We start from the raw sequence: 15,301 nt of genomic DNA, 5'->3' as shown, positions 1-15,301 counted from the left end.
TGATGTCAAAACAAAATATCCCACTCAACCAGTTTCAGCAAAAAAGAAGTGCATGCAAAATCAACAAAGGTGCCAAAAGTAAATATATCAAGCTTGCAACTATTCTTTTCAGTACTCAACAAAACCAAATAAGGTAAAAAAAGGGCGACATAAGCATTAGACCACAAGTATGATAAGGATTCAAAGCAAAGTAACAACTTAAATAGGGAAGACTCACAGTAGCAGCATCAAAGACATAAAGCTTCTCCCCTGTAGGGATATGGACCGTCTTGGGCCCAACTTCTCCTTTCAAAAGCTTGTTGACAAGGCGGATATTGGCAAAGGTTCCCCTTGCCATCACTTCATCATTACCTCGGCGACTACCATAGGAGTTGAAATCTTTCCTGTCAACACCACTCTCAAGGAGATACTTTGCAGTCGGGCTGTCTTTGTGGATGCTACCAGCTGGTGAAATATGGTCGGTAGTTATACTATCACCAAAATTTAGCAAGCAGTATGCGTCCTTCACACTATGAGGGCCAGGTGGTGCCATGGTCATGTCCTTGAAATAAGGTGGCTCATGAATGTATGTTGAACTTGGATCCCATGAATACAGTTTACTTGTAGGAACAGAGAGCTCATTCCACATAGGATTACCCTTTGTGATGGATTCATATGTTCTCTTAAACATGTCTGGCAGCACACATGATTGCACAACCTGAGCAAAAACCAGAGTCAAATAAAGTGATCCAGAGGATAACCGCCAAACCCCATAAGTGCTGCAGTCCATACCTCTGCAACTTCTTCATTGGAAGGCCAGATATCCTTGAAGAAGACATCCTTCCCATCCTTGCCTTTCCCAATTGGTTGAGTTTCAAAATCAATGTCAACCTGCAAAACAGTTTATCTTTATGATATTTCCAAACAGTAATGTCAACTGAAGAGTAGAAATATCCAAAAAAAGGATGAACAAAAGGCCTGACGAGAATCTAAAGCAAGAAATCAGGGCTTGTGGCAAGGGGAGTATTCAGCGGTGTATGAAGCTTTTTCACTTGCTTTATGCAAACTAGAGGGCGTATTCAACATGAACACTGTGAATTCAATCATTACTAGTCTGCATCTTAGAGTGAGAGCGATTACAATTGAGGTAGGAGGTGGAGATGGAAGGGAGGGGAAAAGATATGCAGCAAGAGCCTTGTTCCCACATGGCCAGATCCAATGGTCAAAAACAGAATCAGGATACACTGATAATTATCAAACCCAAATAAGCTGAGCAAATCCTATTCACCCACTGTTACCTCACTCTATTCAATAAAGGGGGAAAAGCAGATATAAGAAATTTTTATTAAACAGCATAATTAGCATATAGGGACTTATCGAATTATGCTTTACATACTTCCATGACTTCAAAACTCTAAAAGTGCAATATAAGTACATATGCAGTTAAATATGATTCAATAGGAAACAGAAATTGGAATGCAACAGGTTCACTTACAGTGCCAGCAAGAGCATATGCAACAACAAGAGGAGGTGAAGCAAGGTAATTTGCACGAGTCAAAGGATGAACTCGTCCCTCAAAGTTTCTGTTTCCAGAAAGCACAGCAGCAGCAACGATGTCTGCCAAAAGAAACTACCAATCAGAAAGACACAAGGATACCTGTTAAATAGGAGTCCTATCATAGAACTCTGCATTAATGGTGAAACAAATCATTACCATTATCTGCAATAGCTGAAGCAACTGACTCATCTAGGTCCCCAGAATTACCAATACATGTTGTGCAACCATACCCAACAATATGGAAGCCCTGCTGATTCAGGTACTTTTGCAGGTCACTACACAACAATTTCAAAGCCAAAGTCAATGTGATTGCAGAACATTATAGCTGGCTTCTATAATGTTAAGTATGTCATATGAGGCACGGTGCTCTTCAGGTACCTCTTGAGCAAATATTTGGTTACAACCCCAGAACCCGGAGCAAGACTAGTCTTAACCCATGGCTTAACCTAATCAAAAGACAAAAAAAGGTTCCAGATCAAGTTATACAATGTCCAGCAATGGAAACTAAAATTGATCCATGAGCCTACAGCTGTGCTTAATGAATCATTGAAGATCAAGTCCCCAACCACAAAAAAGGTGAAAAGAATGAAAAGAGCAAGCAAGGGAAATGCAAGTAACCTCAAGACCCAGTTCGCAAGCCTTCTTTGCAACGAGCGCAGCCCCCAACATGACGCTTGGGTTGGAAGTATTTGTGCAACTGGTGATAGCTGCTATAACGACACTCCCATGCTTAAGCTCAGCAGGTTGTCCATGGAAATGAAACTTTGCAACTTTGTCTTGTGCTTCCTTTGGAATAGCAAATCCCTGTTCAGTTGAACTTGAGGATCAGGAACCTTAAGGGATTCAACATGTCACTAGTCACAGTGCACATGGATTTCAGACTAGAAAATCACGATCCATTATAGACAAGATTCACAAATTACAATGCTGAGTTAAACTGAAACTCTAACTTGAAAGGAAACTCGGCGAACAACATTAACCAAGCTGAGATGGTCACCCACTGGAGTGAAAAGAATAGAACTCAACAGCCATATTTAACATGCCAAATCATAACCCATGATACAGAGTATTAGAATCTCTTTAGTTAAATTATGTAAAACTTAAACTTTATTTTTCAGCACCTTAAATTTGGTATTTCATTGTGCAAGCAAGGCACTTATACAAGTTCAAGGCAGAGGCAAGGTGGATAAAAATGGTCATCAGCATCTTTGCAGAAGTCTTATGCAAAACCTCCCCAAATAATTCTGGATAGAGAATATATATGTATATATATAGAGAGAGAAGGAAACATACTGTAAACACCCCAAATTCGCTAAAAACATTTGTTAATTTCAATATTTTACTACACAAAAGAATCACCTCAGATTATCTCTAGTATTCTTTCCTAAAAGGTGAAGCTTGCTGCGAAAAAGAGTAAAATCCAAACATTTTTCCATGTTGATCAATCAAAAGGATAAAAGAAATATTCTTGGTATGATTAGCAAAGAAATGTTCAATGATTTTGAAAAGCCAGAAACGAAGTGATATTGATCATAGCTATGATGCATTTTAAAAGATGATTCTTCTGGCAAGATTGCAGTGGGAATATTCTGAGCAATAAAGAATTCATTCAAATCTCCCAATAAAGCAAGTATAATTGATTAATTGCAAAAGGGATCTCTCAATTATCGTCAAGTTGAAGACTGATATATGAGTTAGACCCCTGGGGATAAAGAAGGTTCGAATTATCTCCAAGTTGAAGGAGTGTGTGGCGTATCCTTTCAGAAAAAAGTTCGGATCATCGCCAAGTTGAAGGCCGATGCGATGAACCTCCCGATCAGTCCTAAAAGATATTTGATTCATATTATCAAGAGATTTCAATCGAAAGAGACATCATTGTCAATTCTAAAGGAAGATCCTGATCATCTCCAAGTTGAAGGAGTGTGTGAAGTGTTTTTTATGGAAAATCATAATATCTCCAAGTTGAAGGATGATGCGATGAAATTCTCGCCAAACCCCAACAAAATTCAATTCTATGTCTCAAAAAGTGCAAAAAGTATATCTCAGATACCAAACTGCCAAAATTGCTAAAAATCATCTTTTCTTATGCGAAATTCTTTTATCAATATCTTTTCATTACTTACTTTTATGAAATTAAGAATATTTTTTCTCTTTTCGTATCAAGGAAAAGGATAGCTTCCTTGAAGAAACTCAACAACATTAAAATTTGAATTTAACTCTTGAAATTCGTGGAGTTAACCTCATTGAAGGAAATACTCTAGGTAAAAGAGAGAATATCTTTGACACATACGTGCACATTTTCAAGCATTTGAATCAACTACAATTTCATCTCATTGGCGAATTTTTCTAGCTATCCAAACATGAAATAAATATTCAATGTCTATTTTGATGCAACCCGGCATTGTTTACCTCTTCAAAAGGAGTTGCCTCATTCATTTTTCAAGTATGCTCCAGCAACATCATATTTCTTCCCGTTCAGGTAAGGGTTAAACCTGAACCTCATTTTTTGAGGTATTTTCGTCTCATCCAGGTCAAAGGCAAACCTAAATCTTTCCAAAAAGCTCATTTTGTCTCTGCCATGAGACTTTTTCTCTCATCAAAATCTTTTTCCTTTTCACAATTTTTGGGATCTTCATCCAAAAGTCCTATCACGATTTCCTCATTTCCTTTTATCCAATTACTTCATTCTCGAGGATTTCGTCTTTTTCCAAGTCGTTCAGGATAAGGTGTTAAACCTGAGAATCATTTTCACAAAACAATTCTTCCACACTCAGTTCAGATTTTTTTACTGTGGCATTTTAAAATTTGGCGTGTTTTTCTTTGCTACTAAGTTCGGCTTTCAACCGGCTTAGCAGCAAAGAAGGGCATTTGTAAACACCCCAAAATTTTCAAAATTTTAAAAATTTCGTTTTTTCCCCTAGCACCCACCTTCTGAGCAATTTGGTCAATTTCTAATCTTTTCTTGGATTCACTTCCTTGTTGAAGATCCGAAATCCAATTTCATTTTCTATATTTGACCCAATCTCAGATCCAGATCAGATATCCAATTCTGAGCCCGATTCTCCTATTTTCAATTCAAAATCTAAAAATCCAAAATCATTTTCTCTGTACGGCTCAGGTATTTCGTCCAGATCCAATCTCTATTTGGATCCATCCTTCTCATTTTTCCTCAGTTCGAGATCCAAACTCTATATTTACTCAAAATTTCATCCAGATCCGTTTTAAAATTCAATTTCTAAAATTAATTCTATTTCAAAAGCTCTTCTTTGAAAAAATCCTCAGATTTCAAAGCAAACATTTTTACAAAATATTGTTCATCTGGATCCCATCTTTTGCATTTTAAGTTCTCTTTCAAAAATATAAAAGGGGCGAAATTTCAGAAAATAACCCTAGCGCCTTTTGAAAATCTTTGTAAACCAAAGCCTTCTCTTTGAAATTTTGAAAAAATGGAAGGATTGTTTTTGAAAAAAAGTGTAACGGCCATCTCCTTTATAACCTCCTACGAAGGAGAGGGAGAGGGCATCGAATCTTTGAGAGGATCGTTTCTTTTGAGGAGAGGATCGTTTCTTTTGAGGGGGAAGAAAAGAAGAGGTCGATAACCTCCTCTCTTCCTTCCTTTTTTTCTCCGATTCGACTCTCTCGCTGGCCTCTTCCCTTTTCCTCTCTTTTCCCTCCTCACTAGTGGAGAAGACCAATTCGGCAGCAGAAAGAGAACAACCTCTCCCTTCTCTCACTCTGACTCGTGGTAGATATTTCTCCCTCTTCTCTCTTTTCCTTCCAATATACATTTCTTGTTTTTAGTCATTTCATTTCTAGCGCATTTTGTTGTGTTTGTCTTATTTTGCCTTTCTTTGATTCAAGTGTTTTTGAAGCCATTGTACCGATTGTATATACTGCATATTCTGCACCAATTAGTGTTCCTGAGATATAGTCCTCATCGCTTTCTTTCATTAATATGTTGATTTTTGCATCATCGTAACCTCATTTGCCTCGTAGCATTCAGATCATCACCGCATATGCATCAGATTTGATCTATTGTATCTCGTTTTTCTCTCCATCACGCTTCTGTATTTATGCGATGAATTGTTGCTGCATATAGTTTAATTCATGTTAATAATACATATTTTGCATCATCCGCATTTTATTCAGCATATGGTTCACCAGATTTCTGAATTGTCATTAAATGCTCTTATGTTTCATCGTGAATGCGTCTCTGGAATTATTGGGAAAATTTTAAATCAGCACCTGTTGATGATTTGAAATCCCTTTCCTGTGTTTGATTTTATCGAAAATTCCCTTTTCGACATTTGATGTTATTATGGAATCCCTCCTCTGCATCTGATTTAACAGTGAAATCTTAATCCACATTGATTTCACTGTGAAATCTTGCGCTACATTTAATGTGGAAGTACTCTATTCAGTTGTGAAATCGGGCTAATGTCTGCTACGAGACGTGCCTTCATTTAATATGTTCACTTATATCTCACAGCATCCCACTCTCCCAGTGTTTCATCTGTTGCACCTTCACCAACATTCCATCAATTTAGTTGCATCTAATTCACTGCATCACCTATGCCGCACAGCATCCCACTCTCACAGCATTTCACCTGTTGCACCTTCATCAACACCATCAATCTAATGTATGCAATACATTTCATTGTTTACATTCCCTTTGCCTCGTGTTATTCATTTTCTGTACATTTATTTCTTTCTCTCAGCATTGCATAGCATTCAGCACATTCACCTTTGTTATTTCTTTGCATCTGATCAATGATCTGCAGCATAATACATTCATTGCATTCCCTTTTTGTCATTATACCTACAATAGGATCATATATGATTCCGTGTTAGATTTGATCGAGTTCACACATACATATTGTATCTTTTGCATTGCCTCATAAGTAACGTTGATCATTCCTTTATTTTGTACATAATGGAAATTGCCTTAATGCTGCAAGGTCATTAGCAGTTCAGCGTCGATCTCTTGTTTCAGCACGGCAATTACATAGATCTTTCTGTAGTTTGTTTGGATTTTATGTTCTGCGAATCAAATTCAATTCGCATTCTCGGCAATTCTTGATTTCATTATTCGCATCGCATGTTTGAATTCATCATCCTACATCAATTTGCATTTCTGTAGAGTGTTCTGTTGCAGAAGGTTATATTCATCGTGTTGTAGTTATTTGTGATATATCTTCATTATGTGGCATCTATGTGATTTGCATTTGCTAGCATTGTGTTTGATTTGCATTCACTATCATTTGTTAAATCTGATTTGCTCTTGCTAAACATTAAGTTCAATAATCAATATGCAACAGTGAATAGCGATTAATAGTAGTGAATAGCAATGAAAATCAGTGATTAATTTCAGTGCATCTAGTAATTCGGCAATTACATTCGAATTCTATTAATATGTAATAGTGAAAGGCAATAGTCGTTGTACATCAATTGTAGCTATATCTTAGACTCCTATCAAAATGTTGTATGCAATTTCCTTGTTCCCTGTTATAGAATAGTCCCTGTTTCAGCGCATTTCATTTCATTTCTTAGATCATGTTATTTCACTCATATATGCATATGCATTTTATTTCAATATGATGCTTGTATTTCATTCTCATAATTTCATATATACATGCAGTTTTACTTCAGCATAGTGATTATACATCATTCCCTGTAATTTTGCATACATAGATGCATTTCACTTCAATATAATGCTTAGGATTCATTCTCGTAATTTCATATATGCATATGCATTTTTTTTACTTTAGCAGCATATGCATCTTCATTTCAGTATATGTATCTTCATACGCATTTTCATTTGCATATACATACACATTTCCTCATATGTATTGCAATTTCGTCATATGCATTGCATTTGCAGGAATACATGCATTTTTCCCTTTCAACAGCCTATGCATTTTTCATTTTAGCAGTATATGCATTTTCACAAATGCATATGCATTTCTTCACTAACATAAGCATTGCACTTAGGCAAATGGATATGCATTTCTTCATTAGCATAAGTATTACAGTTAGGCAAATGCATATGCATTTCTTCGTTAGCATAAGTATTGCACTTATGCAAATGCATATGCATTTCTTCGTAAGCATAAGCATTGTACTTAGGCAAATGCATAGGCATCTCATTCATGCATAGGCATTGCATCTTCATATATGCATATGCATTTCCATTAAAGCATAGGCATAATCATATGTATGTTAGTTTTAACATAGCATTTTCAATTTCTTTCTATATTTTGCATTTTTGTTGCCTTGTGCTATCTCGTATTTGCAGGGAAACATGGAAGACCCTGATTTCTTTTCCTAGATTAGGAAATTTCAACATTCAATTTCAATTTAAGATTGTAATAATTTTATATTAATGAAAATTTCTACTTTTTTGTTTATATTATAATGTATGAGCATATAGTTGCACTTTAAATTCTCGTAATAGCATGTGGTATTTCATTTTATTTTATTCTTCAAAGAGCACTATGGTATAACACGAATGACACGTGCACCATTCTAATAAGAGGTAAATAACCCTAAGTAAATGATTCACATCTATGGCCATAATCAAAATGTAAACAATACTTAGGATTTTTTATCTTTTATGGAATAAAATTTGACCTCCACTTTAAGTCCCTTTTGAAAATCATCATACTTTTTCTAAAATAAATTTTTTTTTTCTTCTTCTATCAGAATTTACGATATAAATTAATTTGAGATATATTTGTAGCCATAGTCATGAATATATTAAAAATTAACTTTGTTTTAAATCCTATAAAGGCACAAAAAATTTATTTTATTCTTTGTTAGAATTCAAATAAAGATTAGATTAGAATATGTTTGTGACGATAGTCATGAATGTATTACAATGTAATCTTATTCTAATTCTATTAAAGAGTGATTTTTTTTTAAATTCCAAATTCAAATAAAACCTTTTGTATAGAATTACATCATTATTTTTCATCTTTTTCAAGTTATTTCAAAATTATTTTCAAAATATCCAAGTGATTTTCAAAACAAATTTTCAAAAAAAAAAAACAATTTTAATTTCTAAATTCAAAGTCATTTTCCAACTTTCATTTACAAATTCATATTCATCTTTTTATTTCCAATCTCACTCAGTTTTAAATCTTATTTCAAATTCTCATTTTTTGATTCTTATTTCTGAACTTCACATCTTTGAATTTCACATTTTAACTTTGAATTTCTACTTCTTTTCAAAATCCCAAATTTTGAATTCTATTTTCATTTCAAGTTCAATTTCAAAGATTTTGAATTTCATTTTCTCCACTTAAATTCTAAACCAAATTTTCGAAATTCACTTTGAAATTCCAATTCAATTTCCAAGTTCAACTCTGATTTCAAACATCAAATCGAATTTCAAAATTAAATTCAGAGTCTTAATTTCAAACTCTGATTCATCGACTTCAAAGTTCCAAATTCAGTCTTTTATCTTCCAAGTTCAATCTTTTCCAATCCATTTTCAATTTCAAATATTCATTTTCAATTCAGATTTAAAATTCCAAATTTTAAACTGTGAAATCTCACAAGTTTATTTCAACTTCTTGCAATTGCAACTTTTGATTTCAGTTTCAAATTTCAAACTTCAAATTTCCTTTTTCAAATTCACTTCAAACCCAAATTTTTGGATTCAAATTTCAATCTTTTCAAATTAAGTTCAATTTCGGAACCATTTCCTAAAGGATATGTTCAAACCTGTTTTAAAATCACTTGGAAAATCCAAATTTCTGAAATATTTCCAAAAGCATGCATCATATTTTAAACCATTATTTTCAAAGTTCATAGCATAAGCATGATTCAATGTGCATTTAGGATTTTTAGAATAATCCCTTAGACAAATTTAGGCAAAGCAAAAGGCATGATATCGATCCTTGGATCAATTACCCCTAATAAAGGTGCCAGGAACGATTGAACCTCGTATCGACGAGCGAATCCCGTCTCCCCATTTTCCCGCAAAATTTCAAAACGGAAGCGATTAATTTCAAAACAACTTTTTTTTTTCAAAAGGTCAAGTGAGACCTTGCAAAAAGTTTCTCTCCTCCTTTTCCCCTAAAAAGGAGGAAAAGGAAAAGGGATTTTTTTTTCAACAATCACAGATACTAAATGGGTTTTTGGGTTTTTTATGTGCTTCTTTTGCGATTCTGACCCCGTAGATGCTTAGTTATCAAAAGCGGTGCCTAGGCGGGCTAGGCGCAGGACCACCGCCTAGGCTTATGAGTCCAGCAGTAGGGCCCTCTTTTTGCAGCTAGACTGCCTAGGTTGTCCCCACCTAGGCTGCATGGACATGGTTGTCATTTTCTTAAATTTTGTCTATATATTTTCTTTCTTATATTCTTTTTCTTCTTCCACCCGACCCAAAAAAAATCTTTTTTGTTCTCTCATTCTTCTTTTTTTGCTTTTTTCTTACATTCTTATATTTTTTTCTCTTATCTTTTTCTTCTTCCTCCACCTTTCATCCCTCTGCTTTCTCTTTTTTTTTTCATCTTCTTCTTCCTTTTTCCCCTTTTTTTCTTTTTTTTTTCTTCTTTTTTTCCTTCTTCTTCCTCTTGCCCCTCCACTCTTCATTTTTTTCTTCCTTTTTTTCCTTATTTTTTCATTTTTGTTGTTTACATGTATGTGTGTTCTTGACACACACACACACAATATTTGTTTCACACACACACACACACACACACACACACATATATATATATATATATAAACGACGTTCATCCTGTACCCTTTTTCTTTAGGTCACCATTAAAACCCTCCAAATATCAAAACTGTAGGTGTTTTATGCTCAATTTGAACCATTAGATGTGTTTATCAATACTTATTTATTGAGAAACAAGCTTTGTTTTAAATTGATTTGATGTAAAAATGTAAACATTTTATCATGAAATTTTAGTACGATATCAACCGATGATTTTTTTGCCTCTTTAAAATATACATTTGAGCATAAAAATCATAAACCATAGTCACAAATATCGGTATCAGCTATATCTCGAGAGGCTATTTCTCGCGATATTATAGGTTTGATGATAAATCTCAAAAAAATATTGGGGCTTAAAAAATATAAAAAAATAACAAAAAATAAGTAAGAAAATATCATGTTTAGAAAAAAATACATAAATAATAAAAGAAATAAGTAAAAAATATAAAAAGAAAGAAGAAAAACATATTTAAAATGTAAAAAATAAATAAAACAGTAAAACTAATTGATAATATCACAATATTTTCAAAATATCGCAATATTTTCAAAATATCGCAATATTTTACCTATATTATCATTTTTTGAATTTACAACGACAATATCGTGATATTTTCAAAATATCGCTGATATCTGTGACTATGTCATAAACATATCTAACAGTTCAGATAAAAACTAAAACATTTAAAAACTATGATTTTTGGATGGTACTAACAGTGACCTGACAAAACAAGGGTAAGATAACTCTCTCTCTCTATATATATATATATATAGATATATATAGTAATCAGATGGTGTGCCCCACGTTTTGGTGTATGTTCAATATTATGCAATTTCATGAATTTTGCTACATGTTACACTAAATTACATATTTCATCCATATTTATAATTGTAAGTTTGTTACAAAAAATAACTACTTATTGTAATATTTTTGTTTTTATTGATGCTTTATTTTTTTGGTCTCGCCTAGGCCCCGACTAGTCCTTTTAGGCAAGGTTTTAAAACCCGTGACTCGGAACTCGACTCGTTCTTTATTGACTCGTGACTCGGCGGGTCAACTCGGTGACTCGGACCGGGTTTTGTTAACTTTTGATTTTAAAACAAAGACAATATATAAATTGTCATTTAAACATATAAAGGTTTGTAGAATGACTTAATTACTAGTTTAATTGATTAATAAGTAAAATAACATCAAGTAAAACTGCTCTTAATTCAAATCTCACATTTACTAAAGAAACTACACAAGCAAAAGCAATAATAGCCATGCTCGATCATGGTTTACATCCTGAATATATGGACATAGCTGTTGTGTTGCAGGGCCTCAAAAAATCCTTACAAAATTTTGGGAACATTGAACTTTATCTTGATATTTGTAAGTGTGTTTCTGATGTAGAGTTGATTGGACCATGCCTTATATATCTGCACATAAATGCATATAAGCTTTGGATAATGAGAATGTTGTGATGTATATATATATATTAATGATAAATGTGGGCATTTTATGCTGTTGGTTTTGAACAGGCTGGCTGCCAACTATTGTGTAGGTCTCAGAGATGGTTACATGAGGGATCAGTTATGTTAGCTGGATTAGTGGATTCACTCTATGTTCATTGAGGGGTACTGGGTTTGATTCCTTACCTGGAGCTACCAAAAGGAATGAATGATGGACATGTGAAATTTGATTGACTTTTACTAATTTTGTGATTTTATATTAAGTTGGTAAGCCTATTGTTATTATGTTATTTGTTCTTTGAAAAATGAACACTTACATATGAAAAAATTGCCCATAGCCTTTGAAAAATGAAAAAAGAAAAAAGTGCCCAAATCTCGCCCGAGTCAAGGCCGAGTTTTCGCAGAACGAGTTTAGCTTGCCGAGTTGACTCGTTGGAGGGCCGAGTCACCGAGTTGACTCTTGGAGGGCCGAGTCACCGAGTTGACTCGGCGAGTTTTAAAACCATGCTTTTAGGGGTCTTCCGCCTAAGCTCCAACTAGTGCTTTTGACAACTAAGCATAGATGTGTTCGGCATGGTTGATTTACTAGGAATAGACGCCCGGACCATGCGTTTTTGATGAAAAAAACGATATTTGAAGCCTCAAAAATTTACAAAGATTTTGGACCGTTGATTTTTCGAACCTTATAAAACCCAAACATGCTTCGGGATCAAACGCTCCAAGAGCTGATCCCTATAAAATCGAGTACATAGATCACATCTGTATGGCCAGAATTTAAAAATAAAACGAAAAAGCCCAAAAAACCATATATATATATATATATATATATATATATATATATATATATATTTTATGTGTGTGTGGAAACTAAGAGTAAACAGAATAACAGAAAAAGCTGAACACCTGACTAGTTACGCAGATCAATTCTACCACTCATCCATCCTTTTAGGCATACATTATAAGCTTAGAATCATCAGAGAAAAACTAACACCAGCAACTATAAACTATGTTCCATGAGAACGTACTAGTTAAAGATCCCAATAATTAAGTCAACAATAACACCAACTAAATAAAGTTTACACATCCTAAATATTCAAATCTAAGAAACAACTGTCAAGAAATGAATCAAACGCAATCAACTGCAGATTGCCATGACATCAAATAACTATATCAAACTTAAAGTTTTAAACAAGAATCACAAGCAAACATAACTTCAAATATTTTAGTTGATCATGATTACTCAACAGAAGTAGAAGTTATAGGTCTTCAGAGTTAAGGTACAAATATAAATGTAAAAGTTAGCATCTTACCTTAAACCCAACCCTGTTATCCAAGCAAGAATGCCAATCTGCTTTCATTTCTTTCAGTGGCACACGGTCATGAGGTCTGTCGAATAATCACTCTTAGAGTCAGAGAGAGAAAGAGAGTATTGCACTGAATAAACAGGAATATAAGATTACCGCTTTGGCCCTGAAACACATGGCTCAACATCTGCAAGGTCTAACTCTAGATATGCTGAGTACACTCTTTCTTGTTGAGGCTGTATTCAAAAACATAAACTCAGCTAATTGTGCACAATATCCAAGTTTCTTTATTTGCAATAAAAAAGTGAACCTCAAACTCACTTCATCGTAGTCAACAAACATTTTGTTCGCTCTTAAGTAGGCCTCTATCATTGAAACCTGTGGCAGAAGTGATTCAAAGTAAATCATTGAATGCTCAGGAACTCATTATCTGTTAATAAATGTTCCAGCAACATGAAAAAGATAGGATAACTAACTGTTTCATCACTCCGTCCTGTTAATTTTAGGTACTGCAAAGTGACATGGTCGACAGGGAAGAAGCCCATGGTTGCCCCATATTCAGGTGACATATTAGCTATGGTGGCACGATCAGCCAATGATAGTTCCCCCATGCCCTCACCTACAGAAGCACAAATAATCAAATATATATAATGTTGGGGAAACTAAAACCAGTGAATTCTAATTTTAAGATTGTGCATCAAACTGGGATTACCATAAAACTCAACAAACTTCCCAACAACACCATGTTTCCGCAACATTTGAGTGACCGTTAAAACTAAATCAGTAGCTGTGACACCATTGTGCAATTTTCCAGACAACTTAAACCCAACAACACCAGGCAGAACCATACTCATTGGCTGCACACAAAAAAGAGAGTAAAAAATAGGAAAAAAATGAGTTAAATCATGACTTGGTTATGCTAAGAAGCATCACTCTTGAGCATTACATCCCATAAACTAGGAAAATAAATTTTGTTATAGATATAATTAATCTTAAAGATGACATTAAAGAGGTTTGTAGTATTAAAGCATCAAACATTTTTAAGTCAAGGCTTAAGGTTTTATGTTATCACATATGCAACACAAAATTCAAACTTAAGTATGCATTGTATGTACGTCAAAAGAAACTCAGACATTCAAAACCACTTGGAAATGTGAGATTAAATATGGTTGAGGGTTGAATGCAAACATTGAGCACGATGGATCAACAACGCATATTGAAGGTCACTTATGCCAACCAAGCCTATAATGCATGTGATAATAGATCCAACACTTGTGTATTACAAAAGTCATAATGAAAAAAAAATGATAGTAGCACAAAGAGAGGAATTGTGGATAAAGGGTTGACCAAATGACATAATGGAAAAAAAAAGAAAATCAAGGCCTAGGTCAATGTGCAGGACCAGATTTTTGATGCTTGTGCAAGATCACCTCTTTCGCGATGTTCCAACTAGAATAGTTGAACATAAAAAAAAGCCATGTAGTTACCAAGTACTAGGCTATCTCTTACATTTAATGCACTCCAGCGTTCTTAACTAGGATAAAGTTATGGAGACTTTCAATATTGCCTTGCCTTGTGGGAGACATGAAATCTTGCATTTGCAACTCCTGTGACTCCACAAGTCTATTTAAAGCACTATGTACTTGCTTGTTTATCCCCTTGCTTGTTCAGCATAAAATGTAAGATGATCTGATCCAATTTGAAGGAGAGGCACATCCATCCCTCAAGATGCACACTTATCATGCTATTAGAAAGAAAAACTTTTAACAGCTGAGTTCAAAGTCCAATATGTAAAAGGCACAAACTATGGCCCCCGATCTGTCTGACAATCAACCCTGAAGGATATAACAGAAACTGCAAGCACCAACCTCCCCAACTATTAATTTAGTTTATGCAAGGCTTTGTGTTTCATTACTTTAGCAAACAATTGTCTTCATGACCTTGACATACTTAAGGTATCCCATTCTTTGAATGAATCTATCATTTCAAAAACAGCCCCTTCAAAAGGAAGTAGGCTTGTCTATGATGGTGGCTGAACAACTCAGGGCCGGGCTTTTCCCGGTGTAACTTGCTTTATCAGCTCATAGCCCTGGACAAAACCATTTCCATATAACTCAAACACTTGAACCTTTAAGTAGGTGATGTCTTATGAGTATGTATAATATGAAATCCAGACAGCATAAGCACCATATCTTTACCGTTTTAATAGCCCATATCCTGCACAGATCGCTTTTGTCAACATAATTGTAAACATGAGAACAATGTGAATCACTAAAGAAGTAGAAGTAA

General features: G+C 34.4%; 1 protein-coding gene across 1 annotated transcript in view; it reads right to left on the bottom strand.

The window, feature by feature from the left end:
• Window positions 1-15,301, bottom strand: part of LOC149834604 (aconitate hydratase, cytoplasmic) — a 41,303-nt gene that overhangs the window by 1,434 nt on the left and 24,568 nt on the right. Inside the window, exons 7-17 of the mRNA XM_090011494.1 lie at window positions 13,725-13,869; window positions 13,489-13,631; window positions 13,334-13,390; window positions 13,169-13,248; window positions 13,019-13,094; window positions 2,156-2,341; window positions 1,916-1,983; window positions 1,694-1,812; window positions 1,475-1,596; window positions 772-870; window positions 218-697 (exon numbers count right to left, since the gene is read on the bottom strand). Of these exons, the coding sequence (XP_089867620.1) occupies window positions 218-697; window positions 772-870; window positions 1,475-1,596; window positions 1,694-1,812; window positions 1,916-1,983; window positions 2,156-2,341; window positions 13,019-13,094; window positions 13,169-13,248; window positions 13,334-13,390; window positions 13,489-13,631; window positions 13,725-13,869 (1,575 nt within the window). The remainder of the gene's footprint in view (window positions 1-217; window positions 698-771; window positions 871-1,474; window positions 1,597-1,693; window positions 1,813-1,915; window positions 1,984-2,155; window positions 2,342-13,018; window positions 13,095-13,168; window positions 13,249-13,333; window positions 13,391-13,488; window positions 13,632-13,724; window positions 13,870-15,301) is intronic.

Source organism: Nuphar pumila, chromosome 6 (assembly GCF_984573655.1).
Source record: "Nuphar pumila chromosome 6, dmNupPumi1.hap1.1, whole genome shotgun sequence".
Classification (NCBI taxonomy): Eukaryota; Viridiplantae; Streptophyta; class Magnoliopsida; order Nymphaeales; family Nymphaeaceae; genus Nuphar; species Nuphar pumila.
Note: the sequence above shows the minus strand (reverse complement) of the source record. Positions and strands in the feature narration are given on the sequence as shown.